General features: G+C 44.7%; 1 protein-coding gene across 1 annotated transcript in view; it reads left to right on the forward strand.

The window, feature by feature from the left end:
* The window catches only part of tnrc18 (trinucleotide repeat containing 18), a 60,698-nt gene that overhangs the window by 31,699 nt on the left and 9,758 nt on the right, over positions 1-19,241 (forward strand). Inside the window, 16 exon segments of the mRNA XM_080724894.1 lie at positions 37-460; positions 949-1,959; positions 2,914-3,059; positions 3,537-3,667; positions 3,862-3,978; positions 4,162-4,348; positions 5,168-5,483; positions 6,301-6,510; positions 10,806-10,991; positions 11,617-12,074; positions 12,713-12,847; positions 14,638-14,779; positions 15,510-15,627; positions 16,523-16,598; positions 17,446-17,554; positions 18,124-18,240. Of these exon segments, the coding sequence (XP_080581020.1) occupies positions 37-460; positions 949-1,959; positions 2,914-3,059; positions 3,537-3,667; positions 3,862-3,978; positions 4,162-4,348; positions 5,168-5,483; positions 6,301-6,510; positions 10,806-10,991; positions 11,617-12,074; positions 12,713-12,847; positions 14,638-14,779; positions 15,510-15,627; positions 16,523-16,598; positions 17,446-17,554; positions 18,124-18,240 (3,883 nt within the window).

Below are 19,241 nucleotides of genomic sequence, written 5' to 3' on the forward strand. Positions count from 1 at the left end.
TAACACTTTCGTTCTCATTCAATGCTTGCCTCTCAGGAGCGGCTAAAAGCCAGTGAACACAGGCAAGAGCTGGAAGACAAAGCCGACAAGCAGCGGAGCTCTGAATCCAAACCCCGCCCGTCGTCCTTCTCCTCCCCTTCTCCCTCTCCGGTCCTACACCCACGCAAACCTCCACCCCCCTCTCGCACGCCAACCCCCTCCACCACCTCCCTCACCCCGCTGGCACCGCTTCCTTCGCCAGTCACCACCCTAAAGTCAGAAGAAGGAGGCCAGAGAACTCTATCCCACCCTCCTACACCGCTGCCTCACCCACCCTCCCCGCGCTCCGCCTCTCCTCCCCCTTCATCGCCACGCCAGCCTAAACAGGAGTCGACAGAGGAGGATGAGGGTGGGGTCAGGAAGAGGGAGGGGAGGGAGGGGCAGAAACAGGCCGCCTCCCCTTTTCCAAGCATCTACTCAGGTGAGTGAAGTCTGGGTGGTGTAGGGGTAAAGTACTCACCCACCACTGTGGAGAACTGGGGTTCAGTTCTTCAAACAGAGTTGGCCATTATTGCGGGGGGAAGCCGGCAAGGGAGGGATTGTGTTTTTTGCCGCTGTGCTAGTGACCCGAACCTCCACACGCATTATGTCTACCAGTGAAACTACTCACTGTCTGATGGCTGGTAACTCCATGTGTGTCAAAGGAGACATGGTTGTCTTCTACACCCTCTCCAGACAAATAGAGGGGGTTAGCAGCAACAGGGAATGAGCTGTAGATCATTGTTCAAGAGGAACTTGCATAATGACTACATTGAGAAGAGCGGGAGAAAAAACTGTCACAGACAGAAAAGGAGTTGCTTGTTTTTGTTTGTTCAGAGACTATATTGTACATTGCATTTCCGCAAGTTTTTTAAGGGTGTTTTTGCTTGTATCATGATGGTGTCTTAAAGTCAAATTCTGCTTTTACAGACCTCCCCCCAGGTTATCCATACCAGTCCATCACTGCCCCGTTTGGCTCTCCGTTCCCCCCGTACCGCCTGCCACCATCTACAGTGGCCAGCAGCGAACCCATCCCACCCCGCCACCCCCGCTCTCCAGCTCCAGCCGCCCCTCTGCCTTCGGCCCACCATCACCCAAGACCGACGGACACAGACATCAAGCCACGTACCGGGGAGCCTCCGGAGCAGAGATCTGCTCTTAAACAGGAACCTGACCTGGAGCAGCCCCAGCTGGGCTTGACTCCATCAGCTCTGGGGCCTCTTCACCGGGGCTGCAGCCCTGCCTTAGCAAGCCAGGAGAGGGAAAGAGACAGAGAGCGAGAGATGGAAGCCCCCCAGCTGCATCCACAACCTCTATCTTTCTGCCTCAGTCCTCAACCCAAGCCAGTGGAGAGACTGGATGAAACCAAGGAAGAGGAGAAGGAGCGAGGGCCAATCAAAATGGAAACGTCGTCACACACCTGTCAGGCAGCCTATCCCCTGCCTGCTCCCCTCCTGGAGGCGGAGTCTAAAGCAGAGGTTGCGGTGGAGCCAGAGCACACATTGCACTATCACCCACACATTGTTGCTCATTCAGATACCGGCCAGGAAGCGGCGGTGGCTCAGATGTGTGTCCCATCAGAGCAATGCGCCAGCAACCCGTTCGATACACAGCCACCGGACACACACATAAACCCACACGCCCCTGATCAGAAAGACAAAACACCTGAAACTCCCCTTTACACTCCTGACCCCCCTGCGTCCCCGCTATCTCTCACCATTGTTCCTGAGGATCCCATGGCAGGCATGCTGGCCTTGCTGACCGCCAGTGAGATGCCGCAGGCGAGCCCCAACGTCCCTCCTTCCATAGCTCAGACTGAGGGCCCTTTCCTGGTGAGAGATGGCTGTGGTGTTGAGCCCCTGGAGATCTTAGCTTTGGAGGGAATGGCACTGCTAAGCCAAATGGCCCAGCTGGAGATGGAACGAATCAGCCAGGAGCAAGGTGAGAGAGTGAGCGATGGTTGTATGAAAGAAATATAGATAGATGCGATGGTTGGTTGGTGGGAGGGAAGAGAGAGCGTGGAGGGTTGAAGAAAGAAAGTAGAAGATAACGGGCATCAAGAAGAGAGCAATGGTGATGTGGTAAGAACAGAAAATCAAACTCAAGTTTGAAGTGTGTGTGTGTGTGTGTGTGTGTGTGTGTGTGTGTGTGTGTGTGTGTGTGTGTGTGTGTGTGTGTGTGTGTGTGTGTGTGTGTGTGTGTGTGTGTGTGTGTGTGTGTGTGTGTGTGTGTGTGTGTGTGTGTGTGTGTGTGTGTGTGTGTGTGTGTGTGTGAGAGAGAGAGAGTGTCGCCACTGTTATTGCAGTTGATGCTCAGGGCAAGCTAGACTCAACAGCACCTCTCTGGTCACCCAGGGGTACTCAGGCTACATACACCAGAGGCTACATACAGACAGACAGACAGACACATACACGGATACACACACGGCCACGCTATGGAGACGGTGTGACCACCGCTCAAAAAAAAATTGAGAAGAGTAAGCTGACCCCCTTTCACACATGCATCTTGCAGGGTCGTGGGCATTGCCAGCAGGAGTGCCGGTTTTCTGTTGTGTAGTTTGTTTGACTTAATTTGGACTGGAGTATTGGCTCTCTGAAAGAAAACTATAAGTGAAATGGCTGCCAAGTTGGGTCAACACACTTCTGTCCTATTGGTTGGTGCCCGCCCGGTCAAAGTTCATCAGTGTTGAGCCCCACACTTCACACACATTGATTGGACTTCACACACTTCAGAGTGTCAACGTGCTGCAACCATTACTTCTTAATATACACACAGTATAGTTGAGAGAAACTTCATCTCATCCACCTGTAATATATTTTTGTTTTCCACTGATAAGAATGTACATTCTGTTACATTCCTCTAAAATCCAAACCCACCCCTTTGTATCCTGTCTAGACGTGGCGATGGGTGGCATGGACTATCTCCTGCAGGCTAGCAAGCAGGTTCTACTGGAGGCCATCGAGCAGCAGTCCCACATTAACCTACCCAGGCAGCTGGACCCCAACAAGAAGTACAGCTGGAGGCAGAGGAAAGAGGGGCCGGTAAGAAGATTTCATAGACTTAGACAAAGACATGCTGCTGGACTACACAGTAAAATCCATTTGTAACTCTGAGACCATATAAACATAACAAAATAGAACCTCATGGGTCCATTTGGTTACATTTATATATATAAGAGGCCATTTTACATTGTATGCTGTTGTTCATCCAAATGGTAACAATCCTGTGATTGCATTGCTGGTCAGAAGTTTTTGTTAAAGATGCATTTAACCTTAGTTTTTAGACCTAACTTGGCGACCCATGTGTTTAAATGTAGATGTGCTTGGGGCAAGCCCTGCTGTATCTTTATATGCAGAGATAGAGTAAGCCACACAGGATTTTACAGTGATATACTGTTTAAGATGATGTTGCATGGGTTGTAGTCTTTAACTCATGCTTAGGCCCTTCCGTTGTCTCAATCTCTTTTGTTCATTCTCTCCTCTCCTTTCACCCCTCGCTTTTCCCGTCCCTCCCCACAGTTCAGTAAGGTATCTCTGGATGTATTGGATGCAGTGGAGGTGGATTATCGCGTTCGCCTGGCTGAGCTGCAGAAGACGTACAAGGACAAGCAGAGAGAGCTGAGCAAGCTACAGAGACGCAGAGACAGGCAGTGAGTAGTATTTCTCTCTCACGCACACACGTACGCGCACACGCACAGTGTTCATACATAAGTCAGTGTTCTACATCTTTTATAACACATGCTGATACCCACGTGCTTCAAACGCTCTCTCTCACACACACACACACACACACACACACACACACACACACACACATACATCTAACACGTGTATGCTGTGTCAGTGAACGGCAGCAGCAGCAGGAAGATGAGAGGCGGAGTCTTACGAGACGAGGGAGGGGCAGACCCAGGAAGAGGAAACACTTGGCCACACCCACCAAACAGGACAGTAGACCTGGAAAGTGAGTGGTCCCTTGACCTTTAGAGCGTGTGTGTGGGTGTGCGCGTGCAGCTATACTCAAAACGTTCTTGTATGTGTGGTCTTTATACATTGCATGCCATTGCCTTTGTGTGGATGCACACAAACGGTAAAGTATCAAATTATTTTGCTGAATGCAATATCCCCTTTCCCAATGTCGCAGCAGGCTGGGTAGGACAGCGCAATACTCTGACGACTCTGAGGCCGGAGAAGTACCGAGGAAGAGGTTCCGGCTATCGAGGGAGGAAGAAGAGATGGAGGGAGAAAGCGGAGGAGTAAAACTAAAAAAGAAGAAGAAAAAGAAGAAGAAGATCTGGAATGACCAGGAGCCATCCACGAGTCACAACTTGGAGGTAAACAGCGCCATTTCAATTGATACTTTCAGGTGTTCAAAAAGAACAAATCACCTGGTGTGAAGTGAGCTGTGAGTTAATTTCATTAAGTGTTCCACGAAGCTTGGAAAATGTGACCCTGGGAATCACAACAAACTTTGGGCGCTTTGTGCATAGATGTAGGCCAAAAATAGGCAAGATGAAGTCGACCCTGTGACCCTGGGCGCACAACACGCCTTTGGCCGTTTTGTGCAAAGAGGTAGGCCAGACGAAGGGGTCAATGTGACCTTGGGCGTAAAAACAAACTTTGGACAAAGCCAGATGTTGGAGCTTAGCTCATTCCAGGAGCGCCTCTCAAAAAACCTGCAAGCTCAACGTGCCGCATTGCAATGCTAAAAGTAGAAAATGTCTCTTCAAAGAATATTTCACCTCTAAAATGACTTTTTTTCTATCAATTAAGTCACCCTGTGAAGCCTTGAATTTATGGAGAAGTTTTGTTTCAGTCCAAAAATTAAGAGAATACTTTATGAATTGAAGAAATTAGAGGTCCAGCATTAACAACTACAACAACTATATAAATATGTTCTTAAACACATCTCTCAGATTATAATCAAACTGTGTTGTATCCAGACATAATGGTCTAGAGTCTAGACACTGAATTCTGGGAGTGAAGTATTCCTTTTAAGTGCTTAAATTAACACAGAGGATTTTACTAGTATAGTGTGTACTTAGCTTGTTTAAATGTGTAATTTTGCATGTCATCCTTGTGTGTATGTCCTTTTGTCAAAAAAGGCTGCTATATTGCGTCCATCAATTAACAGTTGTTTGCACTGTTCACAGGTATTGAAGGCAAAGCGCAGCCGTGTGTGCGAGCAGGAGCAGCTGGCATCAGACCTGGACAGGGCTCTGTCGCTCTCGCAGCTCGGCTCGCTTGGAGCATCCCGCAAACTCTCCTCCGACCCCAAGATCATGAGGTCGAAGGGCAAGTCTGCGGCAGTCCAAGGGAAGGAACGAGGGATGCACTCATCCAGTAAAGGAGGGAAACACAAGATGACCGCTAAAACCTCTGCCTCGGAACCTGGCCGCAAGGTTAAAAGTCAAAAGAAGACTTTGACGTTCTCTCCGTTGAGATCAGAGCTCAGCAGCTGTTCAAACAGTGAGTATCTGGAGAGGTATAGCTCTCAGCCACTTGAATTATATGAATGGGGCTTCCATATTAGACCTCTGAGTCTGTTAAGTGTTTTGATGAGTAGTGTATATACCGTACATTTAATTATTCGGAGTTGCACATGCATTTATTTAAAAATTACAGGGGCTATATACTTTCCAAAAGATTGAGATAACAGTGGCAAACACAGATGAGTATTTCATAGCCTATGAATTGAACATTATAACCACACCTGGTGGTCTATTAGTATTATGTTAACTCCATAGAGACATACAAAATGGTACAAAACTATGGCACCACATATTTAACTTACTATACTATACATTAGACATTGTTGCATGGCCTTGTCAAAATGATGTAACAAATGTTGCAAGGCCTTGTCAAAATGATGTAACAAAGTCTGTATATTCAACTGACAGAAGTGCGGACACATCATGCTGACCCTTTCTAAAGTTAAAGATGAACAACAAACATGGACTTGATTAAGCCTATAATAACCACCTGTTTGTTTTTCCGTTATCTATAGTGGCTAATGTATGTAGCTAATTTGATTGGCACGCAAATAGTGTTGTGCATTCAAATACAGTGCTCAGTGGTTGAACAAATAAAAAATGGATGAAGCCTACTCAGACCTAATGGTACAGCATCAGTGAGCTGTAGCAGACGGCATTAGCCAGGCTATGTGACCCCTCAGCCCTTTCTGATCAATTCTTTCCTCTCAGTCTGGGGTCTTCTGGGTGGCTGACTGTGCTCCTGTTCATCATTGTGACTGTGTGAGTCACTAACCGCATTCTCTCCATGCCAGACTCTGATTCTGAGGAGGATTCCGCACAAGGGGGCTGGCCCCCTAACTCAGGGACACGTTCCCATGGCAACTTGACCAGGAAGAAGCGATCAGCAGCGCCGACGACTACCCTGCTGTCCAATCAGAAGTCTCCGAAGAAGAAACACAAGCACTTATCTCTGCTACTGGAGGAGGCGGGCCTTAGCTCCTCCGACGACTCCTTCGACCAAGGTTACTGACCACACCCCCTGGTTACTGACCACACCCCCTGTTTACAATTCCCTGAGTCAAAGAATAAGATGTCTTTGAGCATTGTCACAGTTTGTGTCCTTGCTTGCAAGGCTGCCATCTTAAGAATGTGGCATGATCATCCCTACCTCTCTTGCTGCTGGCTTCTCTTCAAAGTTGCCTTTTTTTTAAAGAGTTGCCTTTTTTCTATGGTGTTTTGGTTACTTTTTTGGTTTGTTTTTTTGCCTGGCTTTGCAGCATTTTTGTAGCATTTTGTACATTAAACATGGTGTGAATTTTGTGAAAAAGTTTTTGCATATAAAGTTGTAATGCAGTTTGCTGCCTATAAGCTTTATTAAAGGTGTTGATTGTTTGGTACAGAAAGCAAAGCGCTGTGGTCCTTGTGTCTGCTTCATCTGTCTGTCTGTCCAGCTACCACTGCACCTCACATCCTTACAGTGCTCTGTTCGTCAAATATCCCTCTTCTTCCTTTGGCCCTTGGTTGGAAAGCACATCTAACCACTTTTCTAGATTTGGAAACATTGGATCCTATTTGAACAAGTTTATTTCTGAGTATATAGATGTGGATTCATTGGACAGAGGTTTATTGGGTTTGGGTTTTTGGATTCAGAAAGAAGTGTCATGAAATTGCCAGTTGTGTGCATTAGTCTTGGCTAATTATATGAAATGAAGATAAATATTTATTCAATGAGGTTTGATGGTTTTTATAAGAGTTGCATGTATAATAAACCCAAAATTCGTGATTCATTCAAGCATTCTTAATGGTATGCTGCTGGGATATTTGGACAATAGGGCTCCTCCTCCCTGTCTACTAAACCTTCAAATAACCCCTTTTCCCTTGTGTCGCACTCTCAGACATCTTGCTCTGTCAACCTCTCACCTTTCACTCTTCACCTCTGACCCCTACCCTACCCATGATGCTTTGAGTGTCTCTCAGCCTGTTCCGTGTGCTTGTGCTGCTGCTGCTGCGACACATTACAGAAGCTTGGCAAGGACTAGCGCAGCCCTGAGCCTATGCTACCTCGCTACGGCTAGTCTATGCTGCGGCTAAACCTTTGCTCAAGCTAGGCTATGCTAAGGCCAGGCAACGCTATGGCTAGGCTGCGCTCTCAGCGCTGCACTACCCCGCCCTGCCTGAGGCCACACCCCTGTCACCTGCTCTGTAAGTAGGAAGTGCCCCTCCCTGTATTCTTTTCTGACCTCTAACATGAAATTCTTCACAAAAATGGGTCAAAAAATGAATCTGGTGTTGCTTTCAGAAAATATTAACCAGCCTGAATTATGTTTTCAATAATCATTTTTTTCTCACAAATTAAAGCCCATTTAAAGTGTATCGTGCTTACATCCCCTACTCAAAACCAACTCGATATCCCAGGGCTTATCAAAAATAAAATCAATATTGTGTGCCATTTAATCTTGGTTAGAGGATGTAAGCACAAGAGATGAGGGCATTACCAGGGGGCCTTACAGGGCTGTCTGCATTGCTTGTCTGTTTACCTGTCTTATTGTCTGTCTTCTACCGTTAACGTTATGTGGATACACAGTGCAAGACACACTACAGCATTTGGACCAGGGTGCTTTCACATCAGGGACCCAGATCTGAGTACACTTGACACTAAAGTCCAAGTCCCATTAGTTTGATTAGTGTGACCATAGCGTACGTTTGAAAAGATGGTGTTATTGATTGATTTAATGAATGAATGCTTTATTACCATGCTTATTAAAGGAGTAGTTCACCCCCAAAATGACTTTTTTCTATTGATTAGTCAACATGGAGACTTGAGTTCAATAATATTTTTTTGTATTTGTCGCATTCCCAAGACACATTTTTTTTAATAGTAAATTCACCCCCATTGATTCTGGATGGGGACCCAAATACAAGGCCCTGAATGGGGACCCAAATGCATTTAGGTCAGAATCAATAGGGGTACATTTAATTGACCCTTGATCCTAAATTTACCCCCTTTGATTCTGACCCAAATGCATTTGGGTCCCCATCCAGGGCCATGCATTTGGGTCCCCATCCAGAATCAAAGGGGGTAAATTTACTATAATCTAATTTGTTTTTTGGTTGTCTTAGGAATGCGACAAATACAAAAAAGATATTATTGAACTCAAGTCTCCATGGCGTGACTAATCAATAGAAGAAGAAAAAAAGCCCCAAGGGCTTGTTTCCATTGTGGTCCTCTCAAGTATGTGTAGGCCTACCCTGGTATGGTTTGCATAAAATAAATGAAAACGGCAAGTGATATTGGGGTAGGGAACAACATTTCTAATGTGAAAGCTGAGTGGCAGGGGAGTGGAGAGGGTGCCTAATATGAAAACACCCTAGTGTCTATAATCTGTACCACTGAGTATCATCTTCTATCTTAAAGATGGACTGAATTATGTTTTCATGGCAGTAATATCTGCATTTCTATATTTAAAAAAAGAAAACCAATTCAGAAGAAATTCTCTCCATTCTCATGGGTGGAAAAAGGGTTTCGTTTTAGATGACTTGATATGTTTGGTCACAATTCAATTATTTATTATCTAGCAAACATCAAACATTGTTGACTTGCCTTTTGGAATGTTTCAGTCCAACTTTAACTGATTTGCAATAACATAGTGACCGCCAAAAGCCATTTATTCATTTATACATCGTCATACAAAAATAGCTTATCTATAAGTTCAAAGTGCTTTGGGGTGAGCTTATAGATATGTACAATTACACCATTGTATGACGGCGTACAAATCAAGAATTACTTGCTGGTCGTATGAAGGTTGTAGTTTTGTCCTTAATCCATGTTAACATTCTAACCCTGGAGAAGATGCTCTTCTTAAGCCTGATTTATACTTGGTTGTGCCTCATGTCTTGTACCGAAAATAGCACTTCTACAAGCTCACAACCTGCCACGCTATGATGCGTTGTGAGCTTGTAGATCGTCTATCTTCCATGCACGACATCGCACAATCAAGTATAAATTAGGCATCATGTTCATCTGTTGCCATGGCCCTAACCGCTATCTACCAACAATGGCTAACCATTTATAATACTGCTGCTGCTATTACTGTGTGTGTGTGTGTGTGTGTGTGTGTGTGTGTGTGTGTGTGTGTGTGTGTGTGTGTGTGTGTGTGTGTGTGTGTGTGTGTGTGTGTGTGTGTGTGTGTGTGTGTGTGTGTGTGTGTGTGTGTGTGTGTGTGTGTGTGTGTGTGTGTGTGTGTGTGTGTGTGTGTGTGTGTGCGTGCGTGCGTGCGTGCGTGCGTGCGTGCGTGCGTGCGTGCGTGCGGTGCGTGCGTGCGTGCGTGCGTGCGTGCGTGCGTGCGTGCGTGCGTGCGTGCTCATCTGCAGAGTTAGGCAGTATATATAGATGAAGTTGGCCTGTTGGGTTTCCTTCTTTGTGGCTCTGTTCATAGGTATCTGTCTCTTTTCTTCTCTTTGTCCCCCTCTCTCTCTCTCCCTCCCCCGCTCTTTCTCTTCCTGTCTCTTCTGTCTCTCTCTGTCACATTCAGCTGAAGAGTTTTAATAATAAATGATATCTGAGTCAGTGCTTCTGCTCCAATAGCCTCAGCAGCTGTGTGTGTGTGTGTGTGTGTGTGTGTGTGTGTGTGTGTGTGTGTGTGTGTGTGTGTGTGTGTGTGTGTGTGTGTGTGTGTGTGTGTGTGTGTGTGTTGCATGTGTGTTGAGCTCAATTCTTTTGCCTATAATTTGCTTACACAGCATTACAGTATGAAGTCAGGCTGCAGTGGTTTGGACAATCTATCTTTCTTTCTTGCCTCCCTATTTCTCTCTCCCTTTCTCTCTTTTGCTCTGTCCTCTCCCTCTCGTTGTCATCTCTCATATTGTAGACAATATCAGAGACAGACAACGAGAGGCTTGAGATACAATGAATTGCTTAAAGATTTCTGATGACATATATGAAAGTGTTCTCTGTTTTGTATGGAAAAATCAGGAATTCATATTCTTATGATGGCAAGGTTGGGGCCTTTAATGCAAGCCCCTTCGTCCCCACATACTGTACATATCATGCCATAACGTCTCAGCAGGACTGGATTCAAACTTTGTATTCAGCCCCCTTCTGCTCTGGGAATATCTCAGTCTGGCCACTTAATCTTGATCCCATCTGCCTGCTTTGTAAAGCTACCCTACATACTGCCCATACAACAGTGCAGCATTTGTGTTCAGAATCAATGGAGACAAAGGGAATTCAATTGAAATTTAGACCTTTGTGTTTACCAGTGTTGTAATCACCCATTCTCTGTGTTGAAGTAAGATGGTATCTCTCTGTGAAATGCAGAATCATCTGAGGAAGACATGGATAATGACGATGACGATGAGGAAGAGTCTGAATCTGAAGACAGTAGCTATGAGGAGAGCGGGCTGGGTTTGCTGGCAAGATTTGCAGCGAGCGCCCTCCCTGTCAACTCCACCCCCTTGACCCTTATTCATGACAACAAACATCGCAACAGACAAAGCACTCTGGGTAAACAAGCAAAGAATTGACTTATATTCATGATCATCCAAGTGAGAAGAAAGCCAAGATGATTAGCTAACGCTCAATAAAGAGGGCAATTGAAGGCAGCACATGAAAGAGAAAGTCTAGGGATATGATTAATGGTTTATTGTCTTTACGCAGAATGCCCAATTTGCACAAAACGTAAAATAGTCCTATGGATTACACTGTTTAGTGCACAAAAGCTCCTGCATTTAATATCGTCTTTCCCCTATGTCCCTGAACACACTCCTGGCCATAATTGCAAGGTTTTGCGGTTGATCAGGTTCACTGCTGGAGTCTTTGTCCAGGATTATTTTATTGATTCATGGTTAAATATTAATTCATTCCTAATTGTCATGTTGAGGTGCACATAATGATCCATTCTTGAATAATTTATTAGTTTCAAATGGATCAATATTCCAAGTCACAAGAATATTGATTTCAGACAAGAATCTGGCACATTACTTTGTTATTTGGTTTCTATATATGGCAGTAACCCTTTCTGCTCTATACATGTGTATATACATGTATACATACATGTATGATGTGTGATTTATTTTGGTCATGCATAAGATGTGTGAGACGGCATCATCTGACACTCTCCTCTCCCCAGGGTCATCAGAGTGTGAGTGGTCCGACTCAGGTTCTGACCTGCGACTGAGGAAGTTTCCCTCTCTGCTTCATGGAAAGCGTTCCGCCCCCGAGCTGCCCCTGTTGCCCCCGGCAACCCGCCGTGTTGACCAGACCAGCCCTACCAAGCGAGAGGAGCCACAGCCAATCAAACGCAAACCCCTTCCCAAGCCACGACCCTCGCCCCGGTCACCACGGCGATTCAGCTTTGACCTGGGCAGCGGGTCTGGGTTTGGAGCATTCAGCGAGGAGGAAGGCTGGAACCGTCGCCGTAGTGAGAGAATATTTCTTCATGATGCCACGGCCAATCAAATCTCCCCTTCAACCTCCGCCTCCACCAGTCAGAGCTCTCCCTCCAGCTTGGCCCCTCCCCTCACACCTAAGTCCGCCTCCAGACCCAAAACAACTCCGCCCAGCCGTGATGGGAAAGACCTGGTGAAGGTATTTCAATAATTCATGTTGTTGTGCAGCCACTGAGCCAGGCTAAGAATACACAGTCCCTCTGTGTGTGTGGGGGTGTGTGGGTGTGTGCATGTATGTGTGTTTCTGTCTGACAGAAAAATAAGCTAAAGACTCCCTCCTCTCTCCTCTCTTCCCATCCCCAATCTCAGCAGCATTGCCTGTTAGTGCATTACATCACTTCTACTCCTTTGGCTCCCTCTCATCTTCTTATCTCTCGACAACTATCGCTGCCTGTGTGTGTGTGTGTGTGTGTGTGTGTGTGTGTGTGTGTGTGTGTGTGTGTGTGTGTGTGTGTGTGTGTGTGTGTGTGTGTGTGTGTGTGTGTGTGTGTGTGTGTGTGTGTTTGTCTGCGTGCGTGCGTGCGCGTGCCTGTGTCAGGGTGCCAGCAGGGTTTCTTAGTACTTCAGTCACTGCGGCAGTCCCCTGCTGTCTGCACAGTGTTGTTGACAAGAAAGGACAACTGCAGGCCGCCTGGCAATGTCCCACTACCACTGTGTGTGCGTGTTTGTGCACATGTACATGTAGCCATCAATATGTTCATCTGGACAGAAGACTCAGCATTCATAGGAGTGTTTTATGTATGTGTGTGTGTGTGTGTGTGTGTGACCGTCCAACAGAAAAAGAAGCTGAAGGACTCTCCTCTGCCTATGAGCCCTCCCCTTCTGTCTAGTCCAATCACAGACAGTCCTGTGAGTCTAACGCTCAGCCCAACGCGCAAGAACCAATCAAAAGCCAAGGCGAAACCAAGAGAGGTCAGTGGAATGATAAATCATCTAAAAATACATTTCACACATAAAATGAATCAAATAAATGTTTACTCCTCTCACTGAGAAACTGTGGGATGTAAAAAAAACAAAAAACAAACAGAATGCACTCCATTGCGATATTCTTATTAATCAGCCAGTGATTTATTCTGATGCTTCCTGATAAACCTAGAGGTAATCTGCACTGAACAAATAGTGCAGTCTCATTCTTAACAAAACTGATGACATGAAGTGGTAACGAGCAGTATGTTCTGCTGCAGTTCCATGTGTTACTAGCATATACTGTGTATACTATTAATTTTATGTGCTGTTGAATTATTTGTGTGCATTTTGGAATGGAGCTTGTGGTGTGTCTGTTTTGTATTGTGGTGGACTGCTACACATAAATCTATGTATGGGGGAAACACTATATATGCAAGGAGGCACCACATGCAATGAATATTAGATGATATGTAACAACCTGTGAGACTTGGGACAGAGGTGTGTGTGTGTGTGTGTGTGTGTGTGTGTGTGTGTGTGTGTGTGTGTGTGTGTGTGTGTGTGTGTGTGTGTGTGTGTGTGTGTGTGTGTGTGTGTGTGTGTGTGTGTGCACGCACACTCGCGCGCATTGAGGATCTGTGCCTGTATGTGCTGGTGTTGGTGCTACATTTATTTACCAGCTTTGGGCACAATATTGTGTTTATGCAGTACATACAACAGATACATTTTAATGATGCAAACACATTGTTTCCATTGTATCTTTCCACACTGTAAGGGGAGATAATGCACCAGCTCATCTATTATCTGTAACCTTTTTTGCTTACGCTCAGTTTCCAGTTTATAAAGACATAATACAGTGCTGTGCAACATAGAGAGGTTAGGCGATGTGCCCACTCTTCCTTAGTGCCCACTCTTCCTGTTACCAATTGATTAATTGTGAACATAAGCATGTGTTACACTTGGTTAACTGAACATTTGCAACGCATCACAATGAAATGTGTTGTGAGCTTGCGTATGGGCTATGTCACAACGAAAGAATCACGTCCGGTCTGCTTCAAATAATTCTATTGCCATTGCCAACCAGTAGGTGTAATGCCTGACATCTGGGTTAATATTTTCTCAATGTTCAAGTAGGGAGACCACCTCTAAACACTGCAGATATGCTAGTTGCGACTGAAGGTTGCAGTTTACTGTGAGAAACCGCACAGCTTATCCGTGTCTCTGACATCACGCTCTGACATCACTGTGATATCATGGGAACCAAATCCCTTTTATTGCCATATATGGAGATCCCTGTGATGCAAGGGGAATCAAATCCCTTTTATACCCATATATGGAGATATGGAGATCCCTGTGATGCCAGGGGAACCAAATCACTTTTATGCCCATATATGGAGATCCCTGATGTCATCAATATTAAGCCCATATCTGTGAATGCCGATATATAAATCACTGTGATGTCAGGGGAACCAAATCCCTTTTATTGACACATATGGAGATCCCTGTGATGCCAGGGGAACCAAATCCCTTTGGCCAGATGGCCAAGACATGGCGCCTGTCACCCTGAGGTGTCTTACTGGTTGTATTGTTAACATACTGTACCATGGTTGGTTAAAATAATGATTCATTCATTTAAATACATGACAGAGTTTTAACTGTGTGTGTGTGTGTTTGTGTGTGTGTGTGTGTGTGTGTGTGTGTGTGTGTGTGTGTGTGTGTGTGTGTGTGTGTGTGTGTGTGTGTGTGTGTGTGTGTGTGTGTGTGTGTGTGTGTGTGTGTGTGTGTGTGTGTGTGTCTAGCCATCGCGGGGAGCAGTGAGTCGGTTGATGGAGAGCATGGCAGCAGATGAGGACTTTGAGCCCAATCAAGACAGCAGCTTCAGCGAGGACGAGCTCCTCCCACCTCGCAGTAACAGCCTATCAGAGAGGTCCACCACACCTGGTCAGTACACACACATGTCTCTCATCAAACAGGTTAATGTGCATCCCCTACTAGTTTATCGATTAACTTTAGTTAATAACTATTGAGTTACATATTGATTTAATGCATTGACATTCTATGCAATGATCTACAGCTCCACAAGGGCAATTCAGAATGGCTATAACCCAACTCTCTGCTCTACACAGTAAAGTCCTGTGTTAATGTAGCGCAGAGTGTAAAAAAATCAATGTTTACACTCTCAGATGTAGGATTTCCCTGTGGTGCACTGCACTATTGACTGTTAGTTGCACAGTAGTGGTTTTCAACCAGTGGTCCGGGGACCACCAGTGGTCCTTGAAGGGATTCCAGCTAAATGATGGAAAGTTGGTAACCAAATGAACCCTTATAGATCTGTAACTCTTGAGAGCGTAAAATGAAACTCTCCAGAGTTAAATTATTGTTAAACATCTGCATTACTCAACAAGAAGTCTACTCAATTAGAGAATGTAGAAGAATTGTCGTTTTGATCAACGTTTGCCTTTCATCTCTCCTAGCACATCAATACAGCATGGAATTGTGGACAAAAGCTTTAGGTCTGAGAGGCTAAACCCCATGAAATGGTGGTCCGTGGCTCAAATGCTGAATAAATAATGGGCCTTGATATGAAAAGAGTTGAAGACCACCGTTTAGTTGAAGACCACCGTTGTACAGCATCAGTTGCTCATTGTTTTGCTGCTGCGTTGATTTGCAGCTCCAGTGCAGTGTGTCCTGGATAAAGACTCTCTGGTGGACGGACTCCGGGTTCTGATTCCCATGGACGACCAGCTGCTCTATGCTGGACACGTCAACACTGTACACTCCCCTGACATGTGAGTACACACACACACACACACACACACACACACACACACACACACACACACACACACACACACACACACACACACACACACACACACACACACTCCATGAATGAGCAGGAGAACTGCTCACTTCCTCAAGTCCTGAGGTATGGCCTTTTGTGCCTTCCATTTCCAGTCCAGGTGCAAACATCCCTCATCAGGCTAACAAGGTTCTCACACTACAAACTGAGGATCTGAAATACTGGTACACCCAGAATGAGTAATAAATTGTATACAGATGCTAATGCAGTCGAAACACGTGAGCACACACATGCAGGCAAACTATATAGTGTGTATGCATCAACACATGGAATATGTGGACACACTAATGCAGTTGAGAGTCCATGCTCTCCCATAGCATTAAATATTTAGCTTTGCATTTAATTGAAGCATTTAGCCGATGGTCTTGTTCAGAATGACGTGTTGGGATAAGTGCACACAGCAGAACAAGCCAGCCTGCCTTATTTGTACACAGGTTATGAAAAATGTACCAATATAAATAATGGTAGAGATGTTTCATTACTGTACTCAGTCACTCAGCTGGTGCGTTCTTTATTGCCCAGCCAGCCCCGCAATAAAGAACCAAACTTGGAATGCAGAGAACTAGTAAGAAGAAACGTCCCTCCTCCATTTGGGACCTTTTATACACTCTCTGATTTAAATGAACACTGAGGAGTGTATTGTGTATGTGACGCTAGCAAGCAGGAAGATGAAAGACCCACAGTAGAAAACAACACGAATTTGTCTTTGGAAGTACCTGTGTGACAGCACGCTTAAAACCACTGACACTTGCCCTTTGATCCCAAAACTGCTGACCCCTGACCCCTGGCTTGTGTTGTCCCTCTGTGGGTTCACCCTGCAGATACAGCGTGGTGGTGGAGGGGGAGAGAGGAAACAGACCACACATCTACTGCCTGGAACAGCTGCTGCAGGAGGCTGTGAGTAAACCGGACGCCTTTCATTATTTTGTGTGTGCCATGCACATGTGCGTGCCTGCTCACATAGCTCCACTCTACATTAGTGGATGATGATGATGACATCCTCTACGTGGGTGTTATATACATTTTGGTCATCTTGCACATTTTGATTCTTATGCTGATTACGTTATAATATGCAGTACTGCTGTGCATATAGGGCTGTCACGATTATGACATTTTACATGACGATTAATTGTCACTCAAATAATTGCGATTAACGATTTAATTGTGTATGTGTCGTTGACAATTACATTTGTTTGAAGTTGCACATGGTAGATATGAGACATAACTTAAATATACAAAGAAATTACTGACATATTTGACAACTTTATACTTAAAAAAGAACACTGATAGTGGAAATAGCCGATCTACAAGCTCACAACGATTGCGACGCGTTGTGAGCTTGTAGATCTGCTATTTCCACTATTTTTGACTTTTTTTTTTAAATATATGAAAATGTTTCAACATGGAAACGATTATGATGATTATGAAAAATAATCACGATTATGTAAAAAAAAATCACGATTAGACGATTATGTAATAATTGTGACAGCACTAACTGTGCATACAACTCTTGTAAAGGCCATTGAATATTTGCAAAATGCTTGTATTGTTGTCCAAAATATCCTACTTCAGCTGAAACACACATGACTAAACTTATAGGAATAGGCTATCATACAATTATCACAGGGTATTTTGATTGATGGCTCTCTCACTTTTAAGCCAGATGTGCTGTAACTGGAAATCATTTTGAAATAAATTGTGTTTCAGAGGTAGGTTGATATTGTGCGTCTCTCTCTGTGTGTAGATCATTGATGTGAAACCTCCGTCAGTGCGTTATCTTCCTGAGGGCAGCCGCATAGCTGCTTACTGGAGCCAGCAGTATCGCTGTCTGTACCCTGGAACTGTTGTTAATGGTACACACACACACACACACACACACACACACACACACACACACACACACACACACACCAAAATGATTGAATATGTCATCACACTCACACATACACAAAGTGTACATGCACTTAACAAACCATATAATACATTATATCATCACAAACTAATTCATGCACTCAAATTGATTAATGACTTGACCTATTGTCCAAACACATGGACAATATGAGGCTGGCAGCGTTAACACAATAAGTCTCCAATAGCCTCCAATATCTACCAACATAATGATATTGGCTGAAGTAATTAAACTGACCTGAGCTCTTTTTTTTAACCACTTTCAACCTGCTGTCCCTATTTTGGGCCTGTTATGGGTGCTATTTTTGCTATTAATCATACGCTATATAGAGCTTAAGTGGTTACATAAATAAAAACGTAGTATGCTATTGATTTGTGCTCAATGCATAATTGGTCTTAACTGGGGAACATTACATTTCATCTCTTGTCTTCCATAGATAAACATCCATAAAAACACATCATGAATGTTGTGTTTTGTTTGGTCTGTAAATTGTTACCCATCTGTTTCCTACAGGAAGCTCAGATGTCGACGAGAACGATGACCTCATTACAGTGGAGTTTGACGATGGTGACACTGGACGCATCCCCCTCTCCCATATCAGACTGCTGCCACCAGACTATAAGATCCACTGTCAGTACACTGCACACAAATCTATAATGTGTATTTGAGCCCCCTCCCTGTATCACCCCCTCCTCTCACACACACACCCCTATTAACAGCACGCAGGAGACATTACTGTAGAACACTTAAGCCACCCATACATCTGCTCTTCTACTTCCTCTGGTTGGCTTGGCTCCATTTCAACAGGTCCTACCTCATCTGTTCTCTGAGGCCAGCGTGAAGGAGAACAGACGAACACTTATTCTCCGACACTTAAGATAGATTTAACCTTAAAGAGATACACACATACCATCTGCAGTACATTAAGTCAAATAAACACTCACGTAGGACTTTTCTCTCTCTCTTCCCTTCTCTGCTTGGTTTGGACTGTGTTGTATTTGCTCAATGTGTCTGTGTGTGCATGCGCGTGTGTGTGTGTATGCAGTCTACGCACGCCTGGGGGCATCTGGGCACAGGTCTGTGCCCGTGCCTGTGTGTATCCATCCATATGCATGAATCCATGTGTGTTGACAGATTTACCATTGGTGTTTTTCCAGCTGAGTGCCGCTAACTAACTGCTAGCTCCTTTGGCACAGCGTACAGCGCTGCTCATTAGGAATGCTGTGTACATATTTGTTGAATCAGTGGAACTTTATTTATGCAGCAGATTCAAACTGTAAAATGCAACACAAAGGGCTTCACACTAAGTGAAATTACTAGGATGAAAAGTACCATTTGACAAGAATGAGCCCGAATAAACCAAAAAGACTAAACCTGATGAAACAATCCTGTGTAGATCTTTATGTCAGTGGTTCTCAAACTTGGGGTCGGGACCCCAAGTGGTGTCCCAAAACTATTTTGTGGGGTCCCCAGATGAAAAAAGAAAATGTCTCACTCAACAGTAAACAAACCTACATAATGTGTATACAGGGTATCTGCACATTTATAAAGTGACAATTTAAGGACTTTCAAGACCATTTTAATACCAAACTGGCAAAACTGTCAAATATGAAGTAAGCAAGAAAATAGCC

Source organism: Nannobrachium achirus, assembly GCF_963921795.1.
Source record: "Nannobrachium achirus genome assembly, chromosome: 4".
NCBI lineage: Eukaryota > Metazoa > Chordata > Actinopteri > Myctophiformes > Myctophidae > Nannobrachium > Nannobrachium achirus.